Source organism: Scleropages formosus, chromosome 14 (genome assembly GCF_900964775.1).
Source record: "Scleropages formosus chromosome 14, fSclFor1.1, whole genome shotgun sequence".
Lineage (NCBI taxonomy): Eukaryota > Metazoa > Chordata > Actinopteri > Osteoglossiformes > Osteoglossidae > Scleropages > Scleropages formosus.
This window is the reverse complement of record NC_041819.1, coordinates 2,355,113-2,372,215: the sequence shown is the minus strand read 5'-3', so window position 1 is coordinate 2,372,215 and position 17,103 is coordinate 2,355,113. Positions and strand designations below refer to the sequence as shown.

At 45.1% G+C, this 17,103-nt stretch overlaps 1 protein-coding gene across 1 annotated transcript; it reads left to right on the top strand.

Moving 5' to 3' along the window:
* Window positions 1-659: 659 nt before the first annotated feature.
* On the top strand, window positions 660-16,744 carry kpnb3 (karyopherin (importin) beta 3). The gene is made up of 26 exons (XM_018725973.1): window positions 660-737; window positions 2,576-2,656; window positions 3,701-3,893; window positions 4,350-4,452; window positions 4,866-4,962; window positions 5,972-6,076; window positions 6,194-6,316; window positions 6,556-6,676; window positions 8,581-8,668; window positions 8,928-9,034; window positions 9,280-9,404; window positions 9,499-9,588; window positions 9,665-9,838; window positions 11,160-11,378; window positions 11,532-11,615; window positions 11,741-11,873; window positions 12,022-12,143; window positions 12,457-12,553; window positions 12,718-12,890; window positions 13,276-13,387; window positions 13,474-13,529; window positions 14,156-14,278; window positions 14,386-14,605; window positions 15,077-15,305; window positions 15,412-15,553; window positions 15,944-16,744. Exons 1-26 carry the CDS (start codon window positions 660-662, stop codon window positions 16,028-16,030), a joined length of 3,282 nt encoding a protein of 1,093 aa, XP_018581489.1. The 3' UTR covers window positions 16,031-16,744.
* Window positions 16,745-17,103: the final 359 nt, after the last annotated feature.

Here is a 17,103-nt window from a genome sequence, read left to right as displayed (position 1 = left end):
TCCTGGGTGTATCCCCTCCCCCTCCGGCTGTACGCCCTGTGTTGCCGGGTAGGCTCCGGTTCCCCACGACCCCGTAGGGGACAAGTGGTTCCGAATGGATGTACTTCTCCCTGCAATTATAACTTATAAGACTGGAAGAATTTCATCACTACCATCAATGATTTTACACTCTTATTACCCTGTATTAACACTTTATCATTGACCGAGAAGAGCCATTTCACTCAGAACTTTTAAAAACATACACTGTCTAGTGTACAGCTTCAGCAACTTCACTCTTGCGTTCAACGTGTTATTCTCCCGCGCTTTCCATTGCAACATTTTGCCGCGACGTCCCCGCCCGCACAAATTTACGCGCGCAGAGCTGCGCCGCCGACCAATGACGTCGCGGAATTTTCTGACAAACGCTCATATTCACCAATTAAAACTAAACATTTTCAATGGGCGTCACCCAACGCTAAATTGATGAGTTCACAGGGGATGGTCACCAACCAGACAGTCGCATCGCGTTTGCTTCACCAATCCACGGAGAGTTTTTTCAGCCCACTGTCCAATCCGAGCTCTGAAGAGCTGACGTGTGGTGTGAGAGGTCGCTACGCCCGCCGGCTTTGCCTTCGCTCATTCCCGAGCTGCTGGTCTCTCTCTTTTCGGATCTCGCAGCAATGGCGGAGCAGCAGCAGTTCCACCTCTTACTGGGCAACCTGATGAGCCCTGACAACAGCGTCAGGAAGCAGTCCGAGGTACGCCGCGCTTTGTGGGGAGTCTTTTTTCGGCTGGTTGCCGAGCGCCGGCGACTTAGATCATCGTGTGGTTCGCTGGAGCGTGGTGTCCGCGCTGGCCCGGCCCACGTGTGAGCCAGCACCGTCCCGTCCGATCATCAAGTCAGCGAGCGGCCGAAGCTCCGGCCACCAGCCGCTCCGCCGTCGCGACGTCTCCAACGGACAGCGACCCGCTCGGGGTTCCCTCTCTAGAAAAGCCGGTGCGCTGCCGGCTTGTGTTTTCGAGCACGTACCGTGGCGTGGCGGTGCGGCTTCGTGTGGCGGGCTGTAGGGGAAGCTAACCGGCTAGCGTTAGCATGTTGCTAAGTGAGCGGCGGCTGCGTCTCCAGCGCGAGCGCCGCTCGGGGGAGTGGCGCGAATCGTGCTGGACCGCGCGCGCTGAAGTTCGCGCGAGCCAGTGACTGACCGGCGGGCTGAAGGATGTCCGCGCGCCTTAATTCATGGCGCTTTTCGCGGTCTTGATTTCGGCTAGTTTTCCACTGTTCGCTGTACAACGGGACAGAAAGCCGGGTTCGCCGGAGCGCTGAGAGCTCAGCTCGCAGCGCAGGGTCCAACTTCAAACTCCAGTCTCTTATGTGCGTGGAAGTTCTGTTTCTTGTGGGTGGATGGAAAAATCTCACACGTCCTCACAGTGACCAGTGTCTCACGCCTCCAATGATTCTCTTTCAGAAGTATAACTGCTCTTAAGTTCCCAGCATCTGACGATGAATTAATAACAAAATGCAGGGCAATAAACGGTGCTTTTACTCAAGCGACTTGAGTATTTATACAGTAGGGTGTTTTTACCACATTTTAATTCAGCATTAGTACAATTACCAAGGGTATCACAGCAGGAGTGAGGAGTAGTATTTGTGGCCTGAAGGGACTGGGTACAGGTCTGTCCGCTACACCGCCTACAAAATGTGCGGTCACACTCTGAAAGGTTAGTTTTTGGTGTTGGCCTCCAGGATTTGCATTGGTTTGCTTTGATAATCCCCTCCTCCAGTTCAAGGGCAGCGTGGAGTACCGTGCTGAATGGATGGTGAACCCCGGGTCCGGCCGCTGGATGCGGATGCTGAGTCTTTATCGCGGACGTCCCTTCGTTGGGGTCAGCAGAATCTCCAGCAAAGACAATGACTGGCGGCCCTAATAAAGCCCTCAGCAAATCCTCTATAGTCCCACACAGGGCGACAGTCACACTTCTGGCCCTCTCTTACTGCGCACAGGCGCCAGCTTTTGTCTCTGGGATTTCTGTGACCGGTGCTTTCAGAAGTCGCCTGCGTCCCTTTATTCGCTAAGCGACGATGCCGTGTCATTTTACGGCCGGTGAGGACATGAGCTCAGTCTCTTCTGCTCATATCTGGGACGTCTGCGAATGAGGGGAAAGCTCTTGGGTTTACGGTCTCTCTTTGATCGGTTGTCTTACGTATGCTTTTCCACGTTTCGGACAACACTGTAAACATTGGGAGAAATGAGTCCGGCTGGATGAGTACATTTAGTAGGCTGGAGGATGTCATTTCCGTCATGTGACCGGGCCCTAGAAGCAAGCAAGCTTGACGCGCAGCCCACTGCAGTCTTCACATTCTTGGTGTCTTGTGTCACAGGGTATGAGAACTAATCCAAACGCCTTGCAGTTTGGAGCAGAAATGCCTTTGAAAGACGCACACGTTCTCTCTTGAGGACACGTGCATTAAATTACCTCTTCTCCTCTTGTATTCCGGCTGATGTAACAAGCGCTTCGGTGTACGAGAGCTGTTCAGAATGCAGTGACTGATGTACGCATCTGTTGGATCTGAGTGTGTCTTGCCTCTCTCACGCAGGAGATGTACGACAACATCTCCGGACAGACGAAGATCACGTTCCTGCTGCAGGCAGTCCGAGATGCATCGGCTGCCGAGGAGGTACGTGCTTTCTGTGACCTCGCCAGGGAGCTGAGGGTATACTGAGATCTGCCAATCACCTGAACATAAGTCTTGTCACCTCTTGGTCTCACATTTCAATATCTAGGTGGAACTGTGACATGAGGTATAAGTCCCTGATCTCCTATTAATTTTTTTTTTTTTTTTTTTTTTGTAACTAAATAGTCCAATTCAGGATGTGCGCTGAGTGCATTAGCCTTCATCTGCTCCACCCTAATATTCTGGAAATGATGTTAGGGCTCTTATCACTGTTGGCAATAATGGTTGAAAGGAGTAAGCAGTTCATGGGATGATGTGGATGAGGTCCACATCACCCTGTTCCGGTGGACCCAGCTGAGGCTGGCCTTGTCTTCAGAGGGAAGTTCTGCTTTCCAGGGTCCCATTACTATTGTTGTCATTTATTCATTTGGCTGGTGCTTCTCTCCAACTGACTAAGTGATTTGTGCATTGAAACAGCTCAGTAGTTCTTACTCGATTCATGGTAAGTACCTCATTGAAGGGTACTACAGAAGAACGAATTCAAACCCATGTGCTTCAGTTGCATGGAGACGGCTCTTGCCCCTACACCACCCTGTTGACATGGGCTTTGCTTCTGAATGCGTTCCACATACTGCAGTTCCGTCCGTCCGTCCGTCCCCCAAATTAGGCAGTTTCTTCACCAACCTTGACATTTTATTTCTGTTACAAGAGCTAAATTGTGTCAACATCAGTTTCTACATTTTGTAAATATAATTTCCTGTGGCAGATGATGGGAGATGAGACATTGGGGTCTGCATGTAATTGTTTGTCCACGGGCAGCTTACCCCGTTACATTTATTTAGCATACTTAATGCTCTGCGGGATCGTGTGCTGTCCCTTGCATTGCTCCTGTGACATCCTTGCATATTTTTAGTGCATCCTGCTCTCGTTTCCTGTCTCTGAACTGCATGCAGCCTGTCGGTAGGGCCGTGCTACCTGAACAGTATCCATTGTCGTGCGCTGATGTCTCTTTGAAATGAATCTCCATGTACCCTACTACCCACTTAGGTAAAGCAGATGGCGGCAGTGCTGCTACGACGGCTGCTCTCCTCCTCCTTTGACGAGACATACCCACACCTTTCGCCAGACATGCAGACGGCTATCAAGACCGAGCTGCTGGTGGGCATCCAGACGGAGACCTCGCCTTCCATCCGCAAGAAGGTCTGCGACATTGCTGCTGAGCTCTCCCGCAATTTCATCGGTAGGAGTCCACACGTGTCATGTTTGTATATCCTCCTCCGTTTGACTTTGAGTCCACAGTGTTGTGAAAAAGTGTCCCAAGAAAGCATTCAGCTGTTGTGACAAGAGGTTGTCCCCTGCCCCCCAGGTAGTATGTTTGTTTGGCGATACTGATTGCATACTAACACTTTGTTTCAAATCCAAGCACACTGTATAAATGAGGTCCTTAGCTTTAAGTGATCTGTAGGCAGAAAACAAAACTGTACATTTGTGCTTTTGAATAAGGTTCTTTGCCTTTGCAGCTTCATTTAAAAAAAAAAGAAAAAACAAACTGTGGGCAGGTGATGTGTAAGGTGTGTAAATCTAAATGTGCAGCAGATAATGAGTCCCTTGAGTCTTATCGCCCCAGCGTTACGGTTTGGTATTGATCTCTTAAGCGCCTTTGTACATGCTGTGAGCTCTGCTTGTGTCCTTGCAGATGACGAGGGAAACAACCAGTGGCCTGAGGTGCTGAAATTCTTGTTTGACTCGGTCAGCTCTCAGAACGTTGACCTTCGAGAATCAGCCTTGCACATTTTCTGGTGAGGAAACCAGTCATGTGCTGATTTGAGGCACATCTACTACAAGCTGGGTTTTTCCACAGGGCCCGAGATGCTAAAGGAACCTTGTTAAAATTTACGGCTCATTTGTCTGGGGTTGAGAGTGTGCTTGCAACACTGCTTTTGGTTCAAGTCCTGGGAAGTGGCTGTGCTGTACTATTGTGCAAGATGCTAAGCCCAAATTGCTTCTGTCCAGCATCTAGTTTTTTTACTGGGTTTAAAAAAAAAAAAAAAGGTATACAAGATTTTCACTGACAGTGAAACTTGTGGTATTATCATACTTCCTGGTTTTCCATTATAGTATAAAATGGAAGGTTATATGAACTGTCAAGCCATATATAGCCCAACTGAACTCATGCCTCTTTTTCTCAGTTTGACACATCTTTTGTCCCCAGGAACTTTCCTGGCATATTTGGCAATCAGCAGCAGCACTACTTAGAAGTGATCAAGCGCATGCTGGTGCAGTGCATGCAGGATCAAGAAAACCTACAGGTGAGGAGGGCTTCTGTGGGGTTGTGTGACCCCTGACCTTTGTTTTGATTGATTTTTGCAGAGAGGGAGACCATGTGGTGAGACGGCAGCAAGGCTCCTATCAGTTGTCCTGCCTTTCGTTTGCAGACTGTGACCCTTGAGTCCTGCTGTCAAAGGAAAGGTCTACAGGCATGCCAGTCTGCTGTTTGTAGTTAGGTGCATACTAAGCTAAAATGGATCAGTCCAACAGCTGCTTAAACATTAATTGTTGTGGACTCTTCTACTGTTCAATCAGCACAAACAGTTCCATCATTTATATAACAAAATATTTCACCACATCTGACCCTAACTGATGAGGAAGGAAGTGGATGTTTTTGGTGAATAAGGCTGTGTGGGCTGATAACACAACATAGAGTTCATTGCAAGTGGCTTTGGAGAAAAGCATCTGCTAAATAAATAAATGTTAACGTTTTTAAAAGCTAGATTCCTTCCATGCACGTGGAAGTGTCCACAGATTAAATATCAGGAGCTCTGTGCCTTCTCGGCACACTGTGCCCTTGAGCATTCAGAGCGATTGCCATTGCCTTTTTGAATTAGTTGTGGATATACTGCAAACGATTTTTGCTGTATGGGGGGTTTAATCTGCCAGTCAACAGTAGTGCCTAGGGCTGCTGTGCATTTCCTTTTTTTACTTAACCCCAATCTTGGCCAAGGTGGGATGTGATCGCTGAAAAATGGATCAGCAGCTGTTCCACTTCTTTCTGCTCTTCTCAGGTCCCAGGAGGCAGCTTCACTTATGTTATGGGTTGTGTGTGGTATTCATTGCTTTAATCTGTCAACCTGCTTAATGTTTTCTTTTCTAAACTTTATTCTTTGAAACTTCTTCCTATCCTTGTCAGGTTGTGAAAGGAGTTAATTTTTAGAACAGAGTTCAGAATTAAAGAGTATTCTCCAAAATCTTTGTTTTTGGGGTAAACTTTCATCTCTGCGGCTATGAAACCTTTTGCTGATCCACCTGTCTACGCTTCAGATCCGCACACTCGCAGCCAGAGCAACAGCCTCCTTCGTCCTGTCCAACGAGAACAATGCCGGCCTGCTCAAGCACTTTGCCGACCTGCTGCCAGGCATCCTCCAGGTGACTGTCAGCATCCACGTGTCCAGAGACTTAGCTTACTTTAGTTCTGGCGTGATGTCTTCATATTACTGATGTAATTGAGTACTCTGAAGTCTTGTTGTTTTTGCTCTGTCACAGGCAGTGAATGAGTCCTGCTACAGGGGAGATGACTCTGTGCTGAAGTCCTTGGTGGAAATTGCAGACACGGCACCCAAGTACCTGCGGCCCAACCTAGAGGCGGTACTACAGCTGAGCCTGAAGGTGAGAGGCTGGAAGAACCTGGCTTTGGATGCTAGTTCTCTGAATAACTGTTGGAGCACCTTGGTCAGAACATGGAAGCTGGTAGACCAAATGCATGGTTTTAATCTCCTTTTGGGGTGATTATTGGTCCAACAGTGCACTTGTTCAGAATGCTGTCCTTAGTCACAATCATATTCTTAGCAGCTGTGTAACGCTTTTTATTTTTTGGTCTATGTCTTGTACCTGGGACACTTATGCAGCTCTGTGCTGACACCAACTTGACCAACATGCAGCGGCAGCTTGCCCTGGAAGTGATTGTCACCCTGTCCGAGACTGCGGCCCCCATGCTCAGGAAGCACACGAGCATTGTAGCCCAGAGCGGTAAGGACCACTACTGTGCTGTGGGAGTTAATTTTGGTTTCTGGGTAGAAGCAGTTTCTAACACTTTTGAGGAAAGTGTAACTGCATGTGTCAGCAAGTAAGAAAACAGGCTAAGATGGCAGCACTCTACTATAGGATAGTGCAGCCTTATATTCAGTCCTAGTGCTGTTACAGTTCCTTATTAGGTAACATACTACTTAACATGAAGCTGAACCTCATGTTCTGAATTGTGAGCAGATTTCAGACTTTTTTTCCCCACTTACCTGTGGTAGCACTTGTTAAATGAGAGGTGGAGAATAGCCAGTTAGATGAGCAGATTAATGGAGCATGTGGCGAATGCAACTGCTGTCAAACCTGACGTGTTGAGGGTCCCACGGTCTTTCTGCTACGGTGTGAGGTAGCATCAGGACTGCAGTGGTCTGCATTTAACATTATAATTCAAGTGTATAGCATAAGTGCTAAAGCCTTTTCAGATTGTGCCAAATGAAATTATCCCACAGTGACCTCACATGACACCTCAGTTGTTTAGAACATATTGTAAATATTCCTCAAATGAAAACGCTGCACTAATAACACGAAGTAGATATTAATAGGTACGTGTTGTGCAATGTTACCAAAGCTGGCAACGGCAACAGTGGTAGTTGTCAGCAGGTGATAAGCAAGTGCTGCAATCGTCGTGGCTGCTCAGTTGCTGTTATGTACATAATAAAAGATGTGTGCAAGCTCTTGATGCAAGGTTTTCATACCTGTGAAGAATTTGACCGCAAGACTGCTCACACGATTGACACCACGAAAGGGCAAAATTGAAAATTTAAGAAACATTGTAAAACGTTGCTGGTGTTAGGGCCATGAACTTGGGGGGCACAGTAGTGCTGCTGTCTTACAGTGCCTGGGTGGTGCAAGAGGATGTGGGTTCGATCCCCACTCGGTCTGTGTGGAGTTTGCATGTTCTCCCCATGTCTGCGTGGGTTTCCTCTGAGTGCTCTGGTTTCCTCCCACAGTCCATAGACATGCTGTTCAGGTTCACACACAGAGTGAGTAGTAGTGTATCTAGCAGTGTAAGTCACCTTGGTGAATAAGGTGTGTGGGCAGATAACACTACATAGAGTTCATTGGAAGTTGCTTTGGAGAAAAGCGTCTGCTAAATAAATAATTTTAAATTTGAAAAAGTTAAACAAGTCCCTTCAGAGTCTGAATATCGTTTTACATTTATTCATTTAGCAGATGCTTTTCTCCAAAGTGTTGTGTAACTTAGAGTAAACAAGTGTATTCCACCAAGACTGAGACACGGGGGCAGACATGCGATTCAGAAACTGTAGTCAATTAGTACAATATCATTTTTTGCCAGCATACATTTCAAATAATTGTATTTATGATAGATAATATACTGAGTGTATAGAGCAAATAGGTCAGGTAAAAAAAATTCCAAGTTATGTTTGGAGACTTCTTGAATGTTGATAGTTCAGCAGTCCTAAGTGAGAGGAGCAGCTCTTTCCACCACATTTGAACCAAAACAGAGAACCTACATTCTTTTATTTTGGATCTCTTCTATATGGGACCGCCAAGTGGCCAGACGTAGAGGAGTGCAGCAGTCTGATTGGGACGTAGCAGGCGTTCATGTCCTGTAGGTATTGGGGGAGCAGATCCATTGATGGCCTCATAGGCCATAGCCAGAGTCTTGAGCTTGAAATGGGAAACTACAGGAAAGTGGGGCAGAGAGATGAGGGGGGCAGATGAATAGGAATGAAATATTTGGCAGCTTGGACACAACTCGTGTACTGGCTTTCTGGATCATCTGGAGAGGGTTGATGGTGGAGGTTAGATGACCAAACAGATGGGGGGTGCGGTAGTCTAGGTGGGATATCACCATGGCCTAGGTCAAACTTTGGAGTTTGTGTACACAGTGCCCCAGATGCTGGCCATGATGGTGGATCTGGAGGAGGATGAAGAATGGGCCATGGCAGATGAACTAGAGGATGATGACTTCGACAGGTACAGCCCTCCAGTACAACTAACAAACACTGCTGCTAACTTGTATCTTTGGGGGAACCAATTCATTAGTGGTTACCAAACGTATATCTGAGGAATATAATAGATTGCTGGCATTTAAAGGAATTTTTTTTTTTTTTTTTTTTATAATGGGGTGTGGTTTAAAAAATATGTATCATGAAGTGGAGTTTGGGAGTAGGCAGAGTTGCACTTGCACTCTGGTCACCCTGTTCCGGCTTGATCTGAACGTTTCTGTACACAGTAACGCAGTGGCTGGGGAGAGCGCCCTGGACAGGATCGCCTGTGGACTTGGGGGGAAGACTGTCCTCCCCATGATCAAACAGCATATAATGCAGATGCTACAGAACCGTGAGTGTGCCCCCAATCTGCCCAAATGCAAACTCACAGTATCAACAGCCTAGAGTATTACTCAAATTGTTGTCAAACCCACACAAGAGATCTGTGTTTACAGTTCTGTGGTGTTTACTATGACAACCGTCTATGGATCAGTGTCAAAGCAGCTGTATACAGGCTTTCCTCTTGTTCTCAAGGTGCTGCTGTTCAGTTATGCTCTCTTTTTTTAAATTTATGAAAAAATCTGCTTTTCTCAAAAGCGGACTGGAAGTACCGGCATGCTGGGCTCATGGCCCTTTCAGCCATTGGTGAGGGTTGTCACCAACAGATGGAGTCCATCCTCAATGAGATTGTCAACTTTGTCCTTCTCTTCTGTCAAGACCCTGTGAGTCATAAAATGTCAAGTTCCTGTTGTTTTGCCATACGGTTGAGGTACACAAACTCAGTTTCAACTTGAATTCCTTTGTTCGTCTCTTTAGCATCCCAGAGTCCGTTACGCTGCTTGCAATGCTATTGGACAGATGGCCACAGACTTTGCACCCACCTTCCAGAAAAAGTTTCACGATAAGGTACCTCGGTAGCATTGTGTAATCTGAAAGATAGCCACTCAGGTCAGGTGCTAACCTTTCTTCCCCTCTTTCTCAGGTGATCTCCTCCCTTCTTCAGACTATGGAAGACCAGTCCAACCCCCGTGTCCAGGCCCATGCAGCTGCTGCACTTATCAACTTCACAGAGGACTGCCCCAAGTCCTTGTTGATCCCTTATCTAGACAACCTGGTCCAGCATCTCCATGTCATCATGGTAGCCAAGCTGCAGGAGGTACTACACATTGTCATTTACTGCTTGTCTGTCTTAGGGTCACAGAGATCTTTAACCGTTCTGGAAGCATAGAGTGTGCAGTCACACACATGCACAAACTAAAATAACTCGGCAATTAGCGCAAAAAAACGTCTTTGCACGATGTGCCCGCTGTACTACCATTTCAGCCTCCTGCACTTAATGAAACTATCATGTGCCACTTAATAACTAGGGTTTTAAAAAAAGGCATGTTGTATGATTTCTTAATTTCCTGTAAAATCTTGGGTACAATGCACATCCACAGTCCCAAATCTTACTATAATATAGAAGTCTAAATACCTATATACAAGGGTAACTCAAAAAGTATCTGCCATAGTTTGTTAAATATAAAGTGTTTTACAGTTTTCATAAAAATGAATGCCTATAGTTTTTGACTTCATATAATGCACCTGGTATGTCAGGGTTAGTCATCTACTAAATTTAGACATTGATTTATCCAAATAACTCTTAACTTCCTGTCTGTTTTGTCTTTACTTTTGCAAATGAGAAAGATTAGTTATTAAAATTTAAGGAATATTCAAGCTAAATTAAAAATGCATATCTAACTTGTTTATAAATAGTCGTGCTATAAAAATGTGATATTCACATAGCCGTTGACTCGGCGGCAACCCACATCCTGAAAACAACTTTGAAAAACTTTATTGTATGTGTAGTTGAGAAAAAGTACTGAATTATGCTATAGAACATGATGTGCTCTGTTTCCTCATGTATGCCTGATGCCCTAGTAACCACTTCTTGTTTCTGTCAGCGTCTTAGTCATTATTTTGTATCATTTCAGGAACATTAATCTGACACCCTTGTGGTGCAACAACTGACTGCAGCCTGAAGTGTGCTGCAAACTAATAAGCCACCCATTGTCTTATGTATAAAAAAAAAATACATTGCCTATGCTGCTCGGGGAGTCACTGCTGAGTTGTCTCCTAGCTTGTGTTGCTTGCCACCGTTGTACCCACCAAAGAATAAAAGCAACGCTAAGCTGAACCTGAGACGTGCAGAATTCTTCTACATAGTGCATGCCTAAACATAAAATAAATTAGGTAAAAAATACATTACATAAGAATTTTTGCTGGTTTTCCTATACAGTAAAATACCGTTAGGATTAAGGTCCCAGTAATTTGAGGGCACTCCAGTGTTTGACCTTCTGAGTGCTGTTACCAAATTACGTGACTTTGTCTTTATCTTGAAAGCTGGGTTACCCTGCCATTAAAAATGTACAGCCTTTGACCTGAATTCTGCTATTTATTGCTGAAATTCATGTTTCCTGCATTCGTTTTTTTTCTAGCTCATACAGAAAGGCACCAAGCTTGTCCTGGAGCAGGTGGTGACATCCATTGCGTCAGTGGCAGACACAGCAGAGGAGAAGTTTGTACCATACTACGACCTGTTCATGCCTTCCCTTAAGCACATAGTGGAGAATGCTGTGCAGAAGGAACTGCGGCTGCTTAGAGGCAAGACCATTGAGTGCATCAGTCTCATCGGTCTGGCTGTAGGCAAGGAGAAGGTACGTTGAGCATGTTATCTGTGGTTCCTCACACTGACCTTAGATCAGTCATGCTTGGCTTTCTTCTACAGGTTTGAAAAAAGTTGGCCATGGTGTATCCTCTTGTATGAGGTCTTGATGTTTTAACTGCAAGTTTCCCCCATTATACTCCAGTTCATGCCTGATGCTGCAGCTGTGATGCAGCTTCTCTTGAAGACCCAAACAGATTTCAATGACTTGGAAGATGATGATCCACAGGTTAGGGATATTTTGAATTGTGGTGCCTTTGATTATTCCAATTGTGGTGCCTTTAATTATTCCAGTTGACCTTGTAGTCTTGATTTTGTATCGGTGGAACCTGATGTCTGTACGCCTACCTTCAGATTTCCTACATGATCTCAGCATGGGCCAGAATGTGCAAGATCCTGGGGAATGAGTTTCAGCAGTACCTCCCAGTGGTGATGGGGCCCCTCATGAAAACAGCTTCCATCAAACCTGAAGTGGCTCTCCTGGACAGTGAGTGTCTTGACCCCTTCAAAGCCACTTATCTACTTTTGCTTGTTGCCTCAAGAATTTAAATACACAGTAACACAAACATTGCCGAAAACAGGGATAATTAATTCAGTTCAGTAGTTGATGACAATGTGATACTTCCCCACTGCAGCTCAGGATATGGAGAACATGAGCGAAGATGATGGTTGGGAATTTGTCAACCTGGGCGACCAGCAGAGTTTTGGAATCAAGACCGCAGGGCTGGAGGAGAAGGCCACAGCCTGCCAGATGCTGGTGAGACCTTGAAGAGATCAGGCCATAAGTGGGCTTTGGGCTGGTCCCAGACCTTGATGGGGAATTTTTCAAGGTGGTGTCTGATGCTTGCTTTGTTTCTTTAAGCATGTGTAAAATGTGTACATATGAGAACACGAACATAAGGAAAATATCTTTAAGCAGTGGTTCTCTAACAAATATTACTCACCAATTCATATTGGCAACATAATGTAATGAAATTAGGGCCCCACAGTGATGTTCAGTCAAAGGGTCCAGTTCCTTTGATATTCAAGGTGTCCAAGTCACTCTGAATGTTCTGGAATAACTTTTTCAGGTATGCTATGCTAAGGAGCTGAAGGAAGGATTTGTTGACTACACAGAGCAAGTTGTGAAACTGATGGTCCCGTTGTTGAAGTTCTACTTCCATGATGATATCCTTTCAGGATGCTCGCTTCAGCATTGTGTCAGTGAATCTTGTCTGTCAGTCATTTTTAACTTGACAGAGAAGGTGAGATGGTAAACTCCAGACCATCTGTAGTCTGGTTCTAAAAATTAGGCAGAAGTTTATGCGGTTTGTTTCCTTCACTCTTCTAACGTGTGCGGGTGGCAGCAGCTGAGTCCATGCCCCTCCTTCTAGAGTGCGCACGGGTTCGAGGGCCTGAGTACCTGACCCAGATGTGGCACTTCATGTGTGATGCTCTCATCAAAGCTATTGGCACAGAACCAGACTCTGATGTCCTTTCTGAGATCATGCATTCCTTTGCCAAGGTAATGGTGCTGGAAGGGTTCTTCACACTCCTCTTACACTTCATTTACATGTACGGTGCCAGTAAAAATTGTGCATACTTGTTGAAAACTAGTTTTTAGTCACAAGGCATTTGGTTAACATGTTTGAGCAGCAAATGAGACACTGCATGCTCTTCTTCAGCAGTTCCCAGACATGTGGGACACTTGTATGTTGCTTTGCTTTTGCACTTCTGACCAGTTTTGTCTCATACAGGAGTTGCCCAAGTGTGCTCACACTTTTCACTACTACTATATGTTTTCCAGAGTTTTTCCATGTGTAGTACAGTTCTTGACTTGTTGGTTTTTTTTTTTTTTTTTTTTTTTACATATGCTTACTGGTCACTGGGTTCCTTCTTCCCTGTTCCAGTGCATTGAACTGATGGGAGATGGTTGCCTGAACAACGAACACTTTGATGAACTAGGGGGGATTCTCAAAGGCAAGCTGGAGGAACACTTTAAAAACCAAGAGGTTAGACAAGGTGAGTTGCTACAGGATCCCTGCAGTCACGTATGTCTGAGTAACATTCTGTCTGCTCTTTTACCGAGTGTCTTTCGTTGTCTTCAGCCAAACGTCAAGATGAAGATTACGATGAACAGGTAGAAGAAACGTTACAGGATGAGGTAAAAACAGTTCTTATTTTACATGAGCTGTGTCATTGCTTCAATTTACAATAAGATTTTTCCAGACTTGGAGCTAAAGGATGTTCAGTTTTTTCACAAGTACAGTGGTGAGACATTTGTGAACCCTTATGAATTATCTAAGATTTCTATACGAATAGCTCCCAAAATGTGATCTGATCTTCATCAAAGTCATAAAGGTTTTATGTAACAGATGTTTTAAAGAGCAGGCAAATAAATAATGGGGTTTGTAATGCAGAAGCGAAAACCTACACCTTAAGTGATTGGAACTCCTTTTACTCTCCAAGTGTCATTTCTTATAGGTTCATAGTTTTTTCATTAATTGTCTTGATTGTTTAAACTGTTCAGTAAAGATATGGCAGCTTGAAATGTGTGTTAAATAACTTAACTGTAAGCCTAGTACGTATGTCCTCTTTATCAAGTGAGAAATACATTATACAGAAGTCAGTAACTTGACCTACACATGTTCAAGTCAGTTTTTGTTTATGGGAAGGCTGTTGCATGCACAACTTGCTGGATGAAGAGGACCTACTGTTCAAATGGCATTTTGGACATTTTTACTGTGAGCTAAAAACTTGATGTCTCATGTTCTTGGCTTTCTACTGTAGGATGACAATGATGTGTACATCTTGACAAAGGTGTCTGACATCCTTCATTCAGTGTTCAGTAGCTATAAGGAGAAAGTGTTGCCCTGGTTTGAGCAGCTCCTACAACTCGTAGTCAACCTCATTGTGAGTAATTTCTTGTAACTGAAAGCATATTCATGGCAGCTGAGCTCCACCTTGCACAAGTCATCATATTCATGAAGAAAGCTTTAAAACCCTCTGTACTCCAACAGGGTCCCCACAGGCCCTGGCCAGATAGGCAGTGGGGTCTCTGTATATTCGATGATGTGGTGGAGCACTGCAGCCCCTCGTCCTTCAAGTACGCAGAGTATTTCCTGCAGCCCATGCTGCAGTCCCTATGTGACCCCAGCCCTGAAGTGCGGCAGGCAGCAGCCTATGGTGTGGGTGTCATGGCCCAGTTTGGTGGGGAGAACTACACGCCTTTCTGCAGAGGTACTGTGTTCAGAATTCATCCATAACACATTTGAGCATTTATGAGTTTGGCTCATTCTTTTGGCTTGATTAATTCACTGAATTTTACACACTATTCATCATGGGAGAGGATATAAGTAGCTTCGTTGGGACCAGTTTCCATAGTTAAGGGTGTGCGAAGCTAAATGTCAGAGCAAGTTCCTGGAGGGAGGTCAGCTCTTTAACCTTTGGGTGGTTTCTCACCTGTTCCTATTAAATTTGAACCCTACTCCTGCTCTAATATCTTTGACCAATGTAATTTCCCTGAATTGATGCAGTGTGTGAGTAGCTTAGTGTACAAACCTAACTTTGTAATTAGATTTGGAGAAAAGAAGGGGTTACTTTAATGAGAAATGAGATGCTTTGTCTTTGTATGCAAGCAATATGAAATGAAAAGCAATGAAGCCAATTAGTTGTACTTTGTAATTTACTTATGGTTGTTTGTCTCATCAGAGGCCATTCCTCTTCTGGTGGGAGTGATCCAGGCAGCAGACTCAAAGTCCAAAGAAAACATCAACGCCACAGAGAACTGCGTCTCTGCTATTGGCAAGGTCATGAAGTACAGACCCGAATGTGTCAATGTCAATGAGATCCTCCCCCATTGGCTATCCTGGCTGCCGCTAAATGAAGACAAAGAGGAAGCTGTGCACACCTTCAACTTCCTGTGTGATCTTATTGAGAGGTGAGCTATTGTGGTTGTAGCCCCTCCCATTAATCTGTCCGTTGCCAGTGCATTGGAAACGTAGCTCTTGCCCCCCCACTGAAAGGTATCCTTTCTCTCTCCGCAGCAACAATCCCATTGTCCTTGGACCTGAAAACACGAATCTTCCCAAGATATTCTTAATCATCGCAGATGGTGTTGCCAATGAGTCGGTGAAACGCGAAGATGGGTGTAGCAAACGACTGGCAAATGTTATCCGTCAAGTACAGGTTTGCAGTTTTTTGTTGTCAAGCTTTCCTTTTTCTCCCAAGCCAAATAAACTTAGAAATGTTACTACGGTGGTGCAGAGGGTAGCACTGGAGTGTCACTGCTCCTGAGCTATGACTTGGGTTCTAACCCAGTGGCCTTTGAGTGTTTTCCCTGAATTTTGAGTGTTTCCAACCAATCCAAAGACATGTTTCTGAATTGCATTTAGTGTGTGTGTGTGTGTGTGTGTGGTTGCACTGCAGTGGACTACCATCCTGTCCAGGGTGTAGCTGTGTCATGCCCCATATTTGTAGGCTAGGCTCTGGAGAGCCATGACCCTGTATTGGACATATGGTTTTTGATAATGGATGCATGGATAATTGGCTTTTTTCTATACCATTTTTACTCCACAGGTGTCTGGAGGGCTGTGGACAGAATGTGTATCGACACTAAATGAGACACAGCAGAAGGCCATCCAAGACCTGCTGAACACTGCTTGAAAAGCCTTAACCATCTATCTAGACTTGTCCAACCTAGCTCCTGAAAGTCCTTCCTTTACCATCCTTCCTTCCCTTTACCTCCACCTCCTTGAGCAACGAACTGTAGCATGTGTGGATCTCCTGTGCAGCCTGCTCCCAGCTCCCCCGGCCTGCTGTGGGGTCCAGGTCTGTGTGCGTCTTCTGAGGTCCTCCTTGTCCGGGGGACCCTGAGATGCAGGCGCCCTACAGTACAGACACTTTAGAGTATTTTTGTATCGGAGCGTCACCCTCATCTTGGTGAAAGGGAAAAACGAGTTTAAACAGAAATCCATTTTACTGTTTGGCAAAATAAATTTCTGGTATTTGAATTTTTTTTTTCTTCCAGATCAGTTACTCATATAGGTGTGTAATGTAACAATCTTAAGCGTTTCTATTCACCTAGTGTAAACTGTACTAAAATGAGCTTGAGTTGCAACAGAGCCAAGCTACCATTGCCCAGTATCAGAATGGACTGGAGAGGTGGAGACCTCCTAGAGAAGTGTGGGTGGGAGCAGCCTCCTCACGCTATGTCACTGTTGTCTTGTTTTTTAGACGGCTCAGATTGCTCACGGAAGGGTGCCCATGCTCCTGAAGGCTGTGTGGATAGCCCTCTGATAAAGCATTGTAAAAGTTAATGGCATGTGACAGTAGCTCATTTTGCTCCTCCATGAAATAAACAGTGATAAATGACAAAAACCACACGGTTGTCTTGGAAATTCAGCTTCTGCATTTCTGGTTCTTTTACAGGGATCAAGATTTTGGGGGAGGGAGACTTGCTGAGGTGGTGTTTGTCACTTCTGTACAAATGGAATCCTGTTAAAGTTCTGTGGCATGTTGGGGGCTCATGGTGGCTTCCTACCCAAGTGCTCTCTTTTCTCCCATGTTTAGTGCCCCGATTTTCTAAACTTAGTTTTTGTTTTGGAAAAACCATGACGGACTGTTTAATTCTCCAGACTCGTAAATGATGGGAAACTCCCATCATAGCAGGGAGGATGTTTACTTTGGTTTTATAAACCTCCATAACTTTTCCACATGACAGCTATTCAGAGGGTCGA